A 13987-nucleotide genomic window follows, 5' to 3' on the forward strand; every position below is an offset into this window, starting at 1 on the left:
CATAAAAAATGTTGATGTTGTGATGGCATTTGGGAAAGCAGATTGAGAGAAGGAAACTATGTATGCTGGATGCTCAGGTTAAGGGTAGTATTCATATCCACTGATACAACTGACACAATCAAGGCTTTTCACGGGTGCTGATTATTCTATAGGTACCTGTTGCACTGTAATGTGAGACACTGAGTGTTACACTGTGAACAGGATTATGTTTTCACAGCATTTGGAAATTTTCTCAATCAGGCAGTTCATACGGTGCTCAGTTTACTACTATCGTTGGTAAGAAAAAGCAAAGCCAAGAACACTGGCATCTTTTAAGAATTTAAATAAATCTGAGGTAGAACTTTTGAATTTTATATTTACCCTGGATGAACTAATGCTCAAGTCTGTGATCCCATGATTTATAGTGTGACTTACATACTTTAGAAGACATATTCCCAAAATAATAGGAATGCATTTTCCTCTTGATTTTCAAAACTTTCTGCCATTTTAAAACAGCTTTCTTTTCTAATGTGTATAACAACGTGCGACATCAATTTCTTTCCAAGATCTTTTCCAAAGGAAATACTTGCTAAAAATATTCAAAATGTTTTACATCATTAAAATGGTTAAATTATGATCTTTCAAAACCATAACATTAGGGATGAGTTCCCCAAGAGAGTGGACAGGATTTTGTAGACGATATTACTATTTAGCTGTGGCCTTATCTAGAATTAATTCTACGTTGAAAGTGAAACTACTTAAGAGAAATGAACAAAAGGAATGCACAAAATCTGATGCATGTCTTTGGTTAAATGATGTTAAAATTAACAGCCGAAACATGAAAACTTCAGTTAACCAACCAGCAATGTACCTATGTGACTAAATACTTTGATTTTTAGAAACATTCGATTTTTGTAAAATTCTTGCTTTTCATTCCCATAAGCATAACTGAAGCAGAATTCTGTATGAAAGAGGTGCTTATTTCTCCCAATATTCTTAGCCACTCCTCCCAACTCCTTAGTTCCATGTATACATATTGAGACTACTGTTAATCTTGTGGGATTCCCTGGTGTATCACTCTATAGTGCTGAAATGTTTACCTGTCTGCAGAAGAGAAATGAGAGCACAAAGTGATCTAAAGAAACCACTGAGTTCATCTTGCTGCCCAAGGATCACTTTGGAGTAAGAAACATTAGCGGCTATCCCAGCCTGGCGCTTATATCTCATTTGAAACATCTCCTCATTCCTGACCAACAAAGAAAATTTCAATAAAGTACTTTTACTGGTTTAACAACAGTGAGCTCCGGGGATTGTCAAAGTGCTAAGCCTTTTCCAAGGAGAGAAGAAATCAGCAGCTCAAATATAATTAACCTTCCATTCTCAATGCAAACTGCCACGCACAGGAGCTCTGCAGTCTATTAGCTAAGTCATAATGGCCAACAGGCAGAAGCAAAATTGGTCAAAAAGTTGGCTGCTGCTGTCATATTTTTGGAATTATGATTAATGGCACTAATAATGCGGATGATTACTGATATGTGTATCTCCAGCAGTTTATCATATTGCTCTGGCTGCCTACACAATAAACAGGATGCTATCATTTACCTCTTTATTGAAGGCAATCCTTCTCTTGAAGGAGCATATTCTAATTACTTCGTAATGTTTTATGTCTTAAACATTTTGCAGCTCTGGACCTTGCCAACTGCTTCGTGTCTACCATTGATTAATTACTGAATGTTTAATCAAAATTTAGAACCTAATGTAGTCATTTATGAGCTCACTGCAGTGCCAAAGTAGTTAGGCTTTGCTCCCAAGTTTGGAGAGGGTTGGGTTCAAAATCAAATCCCAGCCATGCATAAGGATCCAAGAATTTCACCTTGGGTGCTCTGAGGTTGCCAATTCCATCTCTGCTGATGAATGGAAGGTAATCTAACTACAGGGTAAACAGCATCTTTACCTACCCTCTTCCCACTGGATTTCCCTTTCCTCTTCCCCGAATTCTCTAATCAACAGAGCACCTCCACTGACTGCTTCTGAGAACAAGGAGGTCTTCATGAATGCCCATCACAAGAAGATAGTTTTGAAGTGGTTAAACAAGTGAAAAATAATTTGCTGGGACAAATACATGAGGGTTTTTTTTAATGTGGATTTTTTATGGTACTGTCATACAACCATTCACCGTTGAAGTTAAGTGTTTTTTTAATACCATTACTGAACTGCTGAAATGGATGCTAATATAGCTTGGAGTGCTAATGTCAAGTCCTGGTAATAAAAAAGACAGACTGCTGAATGAAATAATTTCAAGTAAAAAATAGAACAAAAGTGCTCTCTCTCTTGCTCTCTACTTTTATTGAATTGGGACTGACTGAGCCAATTGCTTTAGAAGTCTGTAAAACACAATTACTAGTGAGCGAACTGACCCACCAGTGCCCCCGCAGTGACAGAGCAGACTAAGAAGGCAGCAGAGTTCGAGCGGTTCCCCTCAGCTGGCCATCAGACCCAGGAGGCTTCCTTCCGAAGGTCTGTTGTTCTCGCTGCCCAAATCTGTCTTCTTTTACGTACAAAATCTTGTTATTTCCCATCAATGTAACATAACATAACTTCATACATTACCTTCCAAGATAAAAACGTCTATTCTAGCAATTAAGGATGATTTGTCTTTTGATATTCTTATTTATGAGGGTGCTTTTGAATAAACATACATATATATTATGTGGATGTATTTAGATTAGAATGTTAGCATAATTTCAGAATAGCTGGTAATAATTCAGATCAATATATGCAATAGAAAAATTGAGGCATCACTTACATATGTTCAGTTAGCAACATTTGGCTTTTTTTTTTCTTTCTAAGGTAAAGTCAAAATAATTACAGCAAGCAAGAAAAAGAATTAAACTAGAAGTGGGTAACATTTTTCCTCCTAGTTAATAAAAGAAGTAATAAACTCCATAAAGTACTAGAGTTACGATCACTAACACTTCAGGCATAACAGCTTTTTTACCAGGAATTTACAACTCCTGTTTTAATCCAAGCAGCTTGCATTAGGACATAAAATCTAGGTATATTTTTTTAAAGTGTAGTTTTATATTAAATAACTGAAGAAAAATTGTCCTTTCTTAAAAAATATTCTCTCTTTCTCTTTCCTCAGCCTGCTTCTCTCTCACATGCACGTGCACACACACATCCTGTCACTCAAGAAGCAAAGTTACCAAATTCCTTCTCTATGACATTGTCCTCTTTTGGTAAGTGTAAACTTTCATATTCTGCCACATTCACTTATTATTTCTGAGAAGGAATTTTTTTAAAAAGAAAGAAATGCTATAGCCCAACCTTTGCTATGAAATTTCAACTTGGAAAGAAAAGTCCCCCTTCTTAGCACAACAAATGGTCGCTTCCAGGAAAGGAGAGCTGGTAGAAGCCTTTCGCCTACCAGAGAACCATTCTTACCGGGTTCGATACAAGTGAATGTTAATATATGTGTTCAGTCTTACAGACTAGCTTCCTGGTGGGAAATGGCATATATGTTTAAAAAGATTATCTACAAAAATGAATTTCTCAAATAAATAATTATTTGTGAGAAAGATTCACATCCATAAATTCTACCAGAGGCTCAGAGAGACGGTGGTGGACCCAAGAGAGGTAGAAATCAGGAAAACGACCCTTCAAAGTGGTGTCATCATGAAAAATACTGCTTGTGCATTCCATATATGTGCTCTGCTCTAAATGCTTTTGCCTGAATTTTCAAGATAATGCTGGCAAGAGGAGTAGTTTGTTCTTTTTAATGGAAGGTAAAAATAAGGACCATAAAGAAGCATTATGTTTGTGCAATGGAAGTTATGTAGCCACAAGAGATTTACTGTAACTCCCATCAATAGAAATTTGTAAAAATCTCTTTGTATCATGAAAAGGAAGTCATCCGCCTGCCACTAAGCTCTGTTGTTTGTTTGGTAGGCAGCCTGGTGGAAGTGACTGGTGTAGTTCTGGGAGTGGAGGAGTGAAAGGTCAGCAGAGGCTTAAATGAGCTTGTCTTACATCCAGCTGGGCCAGCAGGAGGTCATTAGGAAGATAGGAGGCTCACTTCAGGCTTGACAGAGTCTCTCCCTGTGATACCAGGAGACTGTTTTTGCTCACTGCTCTTCTCCCAGTATATAAAAAGAACCCCAGAGACAGGAATGACACGGAAGTTTATCTTACTACCAAAGTTTCGCTTGAGGAAGGCACAACTAGCAATTACTCAGAAGGGGGATTTATTTTGTTTGTTTGCCTTTGATGGAAAGTAATGGAAATAAGTACAAAAGACCTATTGATCTGTTGGCTCTACTGTGAAACCAAACAGTAACACCGAAAAAAAAAATCTCTTCCTTAACATTTAGAAGTCAGAGGAACTGCACAACCGCACTTCATAAAGAATGGTGGGAAAGGAGAGTTACAGTTTGATTGGCAAATATATGGGAAATGAAATAAATGGCTGATACTTTTAAAATGTTCTCATCTTGTACTTGGAAAGGATTAACATATTGTATTTGACAGCTAATTATATTAGGACAAATACACTAATAGTTATCTTGAATTGGTGTTAAGTGGCTCATTTCTTGGAGGTGTTGCCTAGTGGAATTATGTGTATTTATTGAAAATCTCTCAGAAAAGTTCTCTGTTAAGTTTCCAAACATAGAGAATGATGGAAAAAAAATGGATGTTGCTGCTGAGAAGGTGATAACAGGAGGCAGGTAGCATGTTTTTGCATCTTCACCTCTGTTGTTAATGTATGCGGTGGCTCAGCAGAGGTAGCTCATGTTAATTTATTCCTGCACACCTGTACAGGGCTGGAAGTCAGGTAATCAGACAAGCAAAAACTATACATCTCTGTTTTTTAACTACAGCTACCCAGAGGCCTATATATGAACAAATTTAGTTCTGGAGACATCAGCAGGTTTTAATAAACCAAATACAGATGTCTTACTCCATACAAATCAAGAAGTTTACATGTTTAAATCTGGACGGATTTAACCAGCAATCAAAGAGAAGGTTCACACTTGGCACCAATGGTTGCCTCATATTTATTTATAAATCACCCAAAGCAAATATTATTTTGTTTTAAAATTTATTCATGGAGCTGAATCACCTTTTCTACACCCTGAAGATCAAACATGTACATGCACCTTTCTGATAAAATTTAAGACAGACTTTGGCAATTATTGGCTACTGTTCTCAGAGGAAGAGAGGAACAAAGATAGTGAAAATCATGTTAACATGAAAAACAAAGAGACACATACTCCTTTCTATGCAGATCACCTACTTTCTGTATAGAAAATCTTCCTTTCAGTTGAGGGAGTTTAAAAACTGCCAATCACTAAAGCAGAAATAAATAGATTTTAACATATTAACAAATGATAAGAAATTTTAGGGACGAAGAAGACAGAGGGTATTTATTTATTTACTTACTTTCTGAATATAAACCAAATGCAATTTATGAATGGGCTTCCCTTAAATAAATACAGGTGATCCATGGTCACTCAGCCCTCTTGGAGATCAAAATTCAAGACAGAAGATGAGAATGTAACCATAGGCAAGTGAGGCCCAGCTAACTCTAGACAATGTCTTCTAGAAAATTGCCTGTAGGAAGACTAGGGTTCTAGGCCAGTTAGTTATAATTACTGCTTCCCAGGGAGTGTTTCATGTGCATCCTTCAAAACTGAGGGCCAACCTCCAGCTCCCTGACAGAACAGCATCTTAGTAGCATAAAAAATCATGAGATAAACAAGAAGGAAGGGTGTTTAGTGACTTTTAGGACCAACACTACATAGTGTTACTACATCTTATAGTATCCTAGTTCTTTTGAGACAAAATAACTTACATTGTTCTAACAGCCACTTACTGACTGAATGAATTAGATTTTGTGTTTATTAGCTTGTTCTTTGTTGTTAGTGTGGAATGCTTCTCTTTGCCTTCGAATTTCTTAAACTCACACTCATTAATGATAGCGTGAGGAAGGATGCTTAGAACCCTCAGCCGTCACAAACCTTGTGTGTGCCCCGTTCTCTCTCTCTCTGACTTTAGACAAAGAACATTCCTGCTTATCAAAAAGCCTTCAACTTGATCTTATACAATCTAGAAAGATCATAAGTAAAAACCTGGAAATCTCTGTTAACTAGCTGCCAAATCTAAAACATAGTATTTAACATCTTTCTACTTTCATCTTACTAACATGACTACCTAGAGACAAAAATGCAACTCCCTCGTGTATAACCATCTTGGAAGAAGCCCAAGAAGATGTCTATGCTCCTCCTGTAAGGTGTTCTAAGCCCAAAGACAAGAAGGCTGCTTTTATGAAGAGAAGGGAAGGGGTTATACTGTTAGTTTTATCACAGGCATCCTAGAAACCTCATAACCTTGCACACTCCAGCCCCCAGTCCAAATCCCCTCTAATGCTTTATTTGCACAAGGAAGACTTTGTGCAGTCAAGGATGGATGAATCAAAACTCTGGGGAGAGGAAAGAAATGGGCCCGAGGACAGCAGGATTAAAGGCAAACGATAGTTTCTGTTTGGGAAGGTCTGTTGGCTCAAAAAAAAGTATGAAAACCTGTCTTGGCTTCACTGCAGAGGAAAAACCAGGGACACAAAATTCCTGGGGTTCTGGTGACTAATGCAGGGAAAGTGAAGAGAAAGGGAAGGTAAGTCTAAGCGGGTATATCAGAGATGTGATTCAAAAGGCTTTGTGAATAAGGAGATTAAATTACGGGTTGATATTAGTTGGTGAAATGATGATAAAAGACTGAATGAAACAGGAATACAATTATGTTTAAGTCCAATCTGCTGAGATCCAGGAATAGCCTGCTGCCCAAATGGCACCACTGTTTCTGGTTATTTGGTGGTAAATATACTTGTATTGTATATTAATTCAAGTCATAGGCTCAACAGGGATGAATACCTTTCTTTTTAAAGAAAAAAATACATCAGAATACATCAAAATTAAAGTGTCAGAGTTTTTGTTAAGTTTTTAACAAGGGATCAAAATATCTGAGTATTCTTGAAAAGCAAAATTTCAAGCGAGAATCAAAAAACTTGCTTTGTACAGTTTTTTTTTTCTTTTCAATTTTCTTCATTGATCGTGTGTGACAATATCCAGAATTAAAAAGATTAGGTGTGATGGGATATTTCAGCCAAATGAAATGTATCACTTGTTACGTGAGGTCTGCCATTTCCTAGATGACTGAATATACATGGAAGACTACCAGTACTATTCTTTTCACCTAGAATGTACTAGTTATCCTAGACACTGGCCTGAATTCCCACAAGGCTGGTTACTCACCAAACTCCCAATCCTTAGAAAAATGGAGATTAAAATATTCCCCTAGCAATAAATGTTTTTTCCTCAGACAAACCACCTGCTCAACAATACCTACTTGTGCATTAGGGCATAAAAACACAGTGACACAAAGGAAAGAACCAAGCTTTGGGTGTTGTAGCCCTTTGGTTCCAGAGTAATTTTATTCCAGTGTTATGATTTTTCAGCAAACCAACTAAGACAGTGATAAGAATTCATGCAAATAAGCTTAAAGTTTGGCTTGTCTTCAAACACTCGTTTCCATAAATATTTTATGCAGGTTTTCATGAGTCTTTTATTTTTGTTTTAAAAAAATCCAGTGCATTAACCTCATTATCACTAGTGCACTATTTCAAATTTAAAAGAATGAACATTACTCATAAACTTGGGGAGGAAGAGGTTGGGTACCATATTATATTTTATTATTCAAAGTACTGTAGCTATCTTATCTGCCATATTCTGGGACTGTCCATGATACCTTGGAACTGAAAATAACTTTGTGATCATAAACCATTTTTACAGAAAAAGGTAAATGAGAGTGGGGAAGAGGGGGCTAGGGAGGGGAAATCTTTAAGAAGATAGGTTTCTCTTCAAAGCATGCTTTGAGTTGTATTAAAGTAAGCAACTTATTTTTCTCAGAAATTTTGCTTTTCATGAATTGGGTCCCTTGAGTTGTACTTCAATACAATGAAAACACATTTTAACTTTTATTTTAAAAACACTAATCTTTTAAATATGAAGACAAAACAGAGTATTCCAGAGGCAGGTCACTACTTTTCAGTGGTACTTTTATTATATGTTACTTTGTCAAAGAACTCTACCTAATTGATAGGCACTACAATTTGGGTGGTGGCTATTATGCAAATTTCCTAGTTTATTTTGTTTCTTCTACATATATTGACTTTTAGCATGTAATAAAACTGTCTATAAAAATATTTTAAAAAGACAGTGTAAAACTAAAAAAACTACATCCAGTATAATAACAGGAAGACTTAACTGGTGTGTCTCTAGTTGGGCTGGTGTGTTATGTAAATGATCTGCTCACAGCTTATCTCCCTGAGGGCAGGGTAACTGCGGTACCCCACCACTGACCACCTTGACACATTCCACTTATATTACATTTTCTTTAGGACTGAAAAAGAACATTGTAGGTTTAGGACCAGCTGCTTCTGTTTAAGCCCAACTGTTTCAGAGCTGCAGCCACATAGCTAAGGTGTGATATCATCTGAAGGCTGGACATAATATATTCTAACTGCTCCTAAAAGTATATGCATGCCTCCCCTTCTGTGCATAATTCCCAAGATAGATTATATTTTAGAGATGTGCTCAAAGACACTGTGAAGCTAAAATAAAGAAACCCACACCACCATACCATTTCCCCATATTAACAATTACTTTGGTCCCATTTTCTTCTGATATTTTCATGACTCAAAGAATTCAAGGACATACTAAATACTCATGTAACAACGATAACATTTCTGGTTATACCTACGGAGATGCAGGCTGTCTCGATGTCCTGGACCTATGGTTCTTTCCATCCGTAAATTTCTGTTTCTATATTGGATAAATATGTGTGTATGAAGATAATATATTGATTTAATCAAAAAGCCACAAGGCAAAGCAGAAATATTTATAACAGAAGCTGCGGCTTCTAAGTGAAGGTTCATGGGGAAGCAGGGAACTGTGTACACAGTTAACAGACTCACACACCTAGATGCATGGAAAAACGTACACACACACACATAACAGAGCACAGAGAAAATGGCGTGCATTACTGGGTAAGATGGCATAATGATTCTGCATGCTTAATCATAACAAGCACCGACTGCAACAATCCTTCATGAGCATGGCAGCTTGGTTATCTTGTGGTCACTGTGGACAATCTTTACAGTGCATCAAAACATCTAAGTTGGATTTCTTAATGTTAAGGCCAACATGACCGGCACCCTCCACCCCCAGCAGGAGCAGCCAATGGAGATTTACTGACCTGTCTCTGCTCCGGCGGGAGGGGAAGGCAGCGTTGCAGCCAGCCACTGTGCAGACGTGCATCTCTTTTAAGTGAACGTTCCTGTAGTGAAGCTTCACACTGTAGGAGCTTTTGAAACTCTTCTTGCACACATAACAGATTTTGGGGTCTGGGCTAGAACACAGGTCACCTTCTGGGGAGAACTTCTGAGGGCTGCCATAATTCAGAGACGATGCAAAACTTTCGTGCAGGGCCGCCATGCTGGCTCCCCCGCCATTGTACAGTCCATACTGGCTCATGTAAAACATGTCGTAAGTGGGATCTGTAAATTCTTCCTTCACCTTGATGATGTCTTGGTGAGAGGGCTCACTGTGGTTCTCATCAGGCCTCTCGCTGTTCATCAGGACCTTTTCGCTCACTTCGCTGTGAATGTGCTCATCCCCTTCCATGGATTCCTCACCTAGTTTGGGCTCTGAAGACTCTGACTCGTTCTCATAGTCCCGCTCAGGTTCTTGATCCTCGGAAGTCATGCTGTCGGCCCTTCTTATTTCAGTCCTTGAAATGCACCGGGACCTGCTGTGCTTAGAAAAGTCCTTCACAGACATGCCTGGACTCATCTCCTCTTGGGAGTGGCAATGATTGTCGTGGCTCACGTCATTGACCACAGCTCCAGCGTCATTGGGGTCATCATCTTCATCGTCAAACTCATCGGCGGTATCAATGATTTCCTTCTCGATCTTCACAGGCATGCTGGACTTCCTGGGCTTCTTCTTAGGGGCCAGGTCGGCACTGGGCTCATGAGTGGCCATCATCACTACTGGCGCTGCTGGCTCAGATGGTGGTGCGGGGTGCTGCTCTATGGTACCACTGGTTGGAATGAGGGGACTGGTCGGGAGGGAGGTGGGAGGGCTCACCATTTCTCCTGGAGTGAGTAAACTTCTATAAAATGGAGGAACTGGCTGGACAGTCTTTAGCCCAGAAAACACCAGCTGGCTAGGGAGAGGATTCTGTAAGACAGGGTCTAGCGGGGGAGTGGTAAAACCCATTGGGGGCCGGCCAGGGCTGGTGAGTGTGAGATTTGATTTTGTACTTGCTATGACGGGGGTGGCAGCCCCTGATGTGGCCCGAATTAAATCTTTGTCTCGGTTATTCCTTAGCATAGGCATGTGAAGGCGAGGGTTAGGGTTTGCACTGTGGCGATTGCGGCTTCGGAGGGAGCTAAAGACCATGTTGCAACCTTCAATGGTGCATCGATGTTTAATCTTCAGGTGAACAGCATTATAATGAATTTTGAGAGTACCTTTATCATAGAATGTCTTCCCACATGCATTGCAGAACACTCTTCCTTTCCTAGACGCTGACCCCATCCTTCTCATCCGGTGAATTCGGAAAGAGCTTTTCGGGTGTTCAGTTTTGGTCAGATCACTGACCGGGCCAGAATTCTGAATGGGGGACACGCAGGGTGGCTCGGTTTTGGGCTCCACATTAGTAATGCTGGTCAAGGCGTTTCTATTGGGGGTCTGATCATTCTTATAAGGTGTGGGAGATACTTCAGATTCGCTGCTCTCATTATATTCATTCTGGGTTGAAAGGCTTGGTTCCCGCAGCCTCAGTCCTGGTTGCTCTAACAGTAGCCCATTTGGAGGCAATCCTAGCAGTGGGGCTGAGACTGGGTTTATGTACTGGAATGGAAGCAGAAATGCAAGGCTGTTGGGGATGTTTTCGAAGTGATGAATGCTGGAAGGGTTGCTATTCTCTAGGTGAGCAAGGAGGCTGGGACTCCTGGTGCGATTATTGCTCTCAATGAAAGTCCTTATGTCTGAGTCTGTCTTTGAAGACGGTACAGCCACAGCCTGCCCTTCTTTCTCCTGAATTGCCATCAGCTCTACAATGGATTTGGTTTCTCCAAACCGCAGAAACTGCTGAAGGGTGATGATTTCCTCTTCTCGAGACATGATGGCCCAGCGGTCCAGCACCTTGCCGGCAGCATCCTAGAGGCCACATCAAAGAAACAACAAAGACAAACACAGAAACTTATTGATTGTGTATAATTATTCAGTGTAACTGAAGGTGCTCTGTCTGCTCATGAAACACCGAGAGCAGAAAACAACATGCAGACACTGTTAATAAAAGTCGACCCACCAAGCAAACTTTTCTGCCATGCAAATGTAGTAATTAGAGTCACAGTTAGGGAAACAGATTGAGTTTAACAATGTCAAAACAAACAAAATGTAGGCCACTGGGGCTCTGTGATCTAAAATGCCTTCACTACTGCTATTTTAACAACAGTGGTCTATATACTATGCAACTATTTAGCATACATTAGTACAAGACGTGAACTCTTGCTGTGCAACCCAGTAAAAATGCAAAAAATGGTACCTTAATCCTTATTAAATAATGACACCGTAGGAAGGAATTAAGTACATTTTGTGAATTTTATTTCTTTAACACAAGCAGACATGACACTCGATTCAATAATGAAAATTCCTTTAAATAGGAGCTATTATGTGAATTTCTAAATCAAAAGGATGAATAAAGTAATATTACCTCCTATACTCCATTACTAAGCTATTTATATTTTTCTTTTTTAATGGTTATATTCTAGTATCATTTAATAGTGGGCAATTTCATAAGGTAGAGTAAGAAAAAAACAGTAATTGTTCTTTTCCAGAAAACTGATTGTAATCCTATGATTCAAAGTTTGAGTTAGAATTAAAGTATTTGATTTTTATGATCCTGTTAAAAATGACAGTTACAGATATTTAGAAAGTAAATCTGTGATGGATTTAGATAGAATAAATGTGTAAAAATGTTGTCTCTTAACATCCTCCTCTGATAGCAAACGGAGTCCACAGAGAATACACATCAGTAATCACCAGACTATGTGTTGTTAAATATACATTAAAAAGCATTTCACACTTTCATTTTTGCTAGTAACTATGAGATTTGCCTGGAGGTAGGACTTAAAAATTCTGCAATGTAATGTCAGGCAATCCATTTCAGCATGGATTGAAAGAAATCTATTCAAACACTTAAATAATGACTCCATCGTTTTCTAGGGCACAGCTTCTTTCCACCAGGATGGCTCTTTACAACCTTCTGTGAATGACACTTGCTCCAACCTTAACCATCATTTTAAGAAAGCAACAAAAGAAGATACTTATTAATTGCAAAGAGAAAAATCATAAGTTTATAATGGAGAAACCTAGCAGACATCACTTTAACCAAGTGATCAAAGCTAACATCACCAGTGATAAGTATCATCACATACCTACCGCTATAGTCACTGAGGCGGGCACATCATTCCTTTTGTGGTTTTCTTGTCAAAAATTTATAACCTCAATCTAATCATGAGAAAACACCAGACAAACCAAAATTAAAGAGCATTCTACAAAATAGTGGCTAGTACTCTTCCAACTGTAAAGTTAGGAAATATATATTTTTAAAAGACAAAGAATAGTTATAGATTAGAGGGAACTAAGAAAACAGGACATATAAACATAATGTGAAATTCTAGACCACAAAAAGGACATTAGTGGGAAAACTGGCAAATTTGAATAGGGCCTCTAGATTAGTTAATAGTATGGTATCAATCTTAGTTTCTTGGTTTTAACAACTGTACTATGCTTACGTTAGATGTTACATTAGGGGAAGCAGGATAATGGGAATTGTACTACTTCTGCAATATAAAATTCTCTCTCATAGGCAGTTCTACTTAGCCTTCTGATATAAAATTCTCTCTGGACCACAATCATATGGTCTGAACCATGACAACGAGTTTGATTGTAAGGAGAAACTTGTCATTTATTTAAATTACTTAAAAAAGAAAGCTCTGATAATTATAAGCTAGTCCTTATAAGGCTACCTCCTAGCACTCTTATCATTTTACATAAAGTGTACGTGTGTGTGTGCACATGGGTGTCCATTCTTACATAAATTGTCAAACACAAATGTCCTCCTCTCATCCTGTAGATAAAATCACTCTTCAGATCAAATGCTCTCATGCAGCTATCTGCTCAGAATACTGAACATAATGATGGGGGTACATGGTGACTCTGGATGATCCTGGAGTCCTGCATTAGCCATTTTTAAAAAAAGTGTCATTTGTAGCCAGTGGTCTACCTTAGATTGGTTTTCTTGGGGGCAGGGGAATAGGGTAAGCAAGGGAGAGTGTTGGTGTTGTAGATAGAGAAATTTTAAATTGTGATTTTATTTAGATTATCTCATTTGAACCTCATAGTAGCTTCCAGAACTCAGTGAATGTTTAACAGATGAGAAACCAGAGGTGAAGAAAGGTGAGATGGCTTGTTAAGGTTGCCAAGATGGTAATGTGGGGTCCAGGACTTGCACCCAGAAATTCTGACTCCAAGTTCACTGAGCACAGTGACTGTCGTTGCGTGATGCCATTTTCCAGGGAGCACACTGAGTGTGTGATAGGAGGAGTAGAACTCCTGAACAGGGCTGGTCTCCAGAGCACAGAAATATCCTCTTCTACATCATTTTTCTTTTACCATGAAATCCACTCTCTCGATTGTTTTTTTACAGAGCCTTTCACTCTGGATTGTTTCTCAGGCTGAAACCCAACCTCAGCACCATACAGTCATTTCTTCCTCAAGATCTTCCCAGGAAGCCTGCACCTAAATCTGCATGTTGATAATGTACTTCAACAGGTGCCAGCCTCTGGTATTAAAATTGGCCTTAGAAACCATAGCAACTGATC

General features: G+C 38.8%; 1 protein-coding gene across 20 annotated transcripts in view; it reads right to left on the reverse strand.

The window, feature by feature from the left end:
• BNC2 (basonuclin zinc finger protein 2) overlaps nucleotides 1-13987 on the reverse strand; it is a 402482-nt gene that overhangs the window by 9289 nt on the left and 379206 nt on the right. For 12 of the 20 annotated variants that reach the window (XM_081151990.1, XM_081151987.1, XM_081152001.1 and 9 more), the window contains 2 exons: nucleotides 9289-11258; nucleotides 8790-8855 (listed from right to left, as the gene is read on the reverse strand). In XM_081151990.1, the coding sequence (XP_081008116.1) occupies nucleotides 8790-8855; nucleotides 9289-11258 (2036 nt within the window). Of the gene's footprint in view, nucleotides 1-8789; nucleotides 8856-9288; nucleotides 11259-12542; nucleotides 12599-13987 lie in introns of those variants that run through there. The other 8 variants (XM_081151986.1, XM_081152000.1, XM_081151985.1 and 5 more) reach the window with 3 other exon arrangements.

This window comes from Miniopterus schreibersii (genome assembly GCF_964146895.1).
Source record: "Miniopterus schreibersii genome assembly, chromosome: 11".
Classification (NCBI taxonomy): domain Eukaryota; kingdom Metazoa; phylum Chordata; class Mammalia; order Chiroptera; family Miniopteridae; genus Miniopterus; species Miniopterus schreibersii.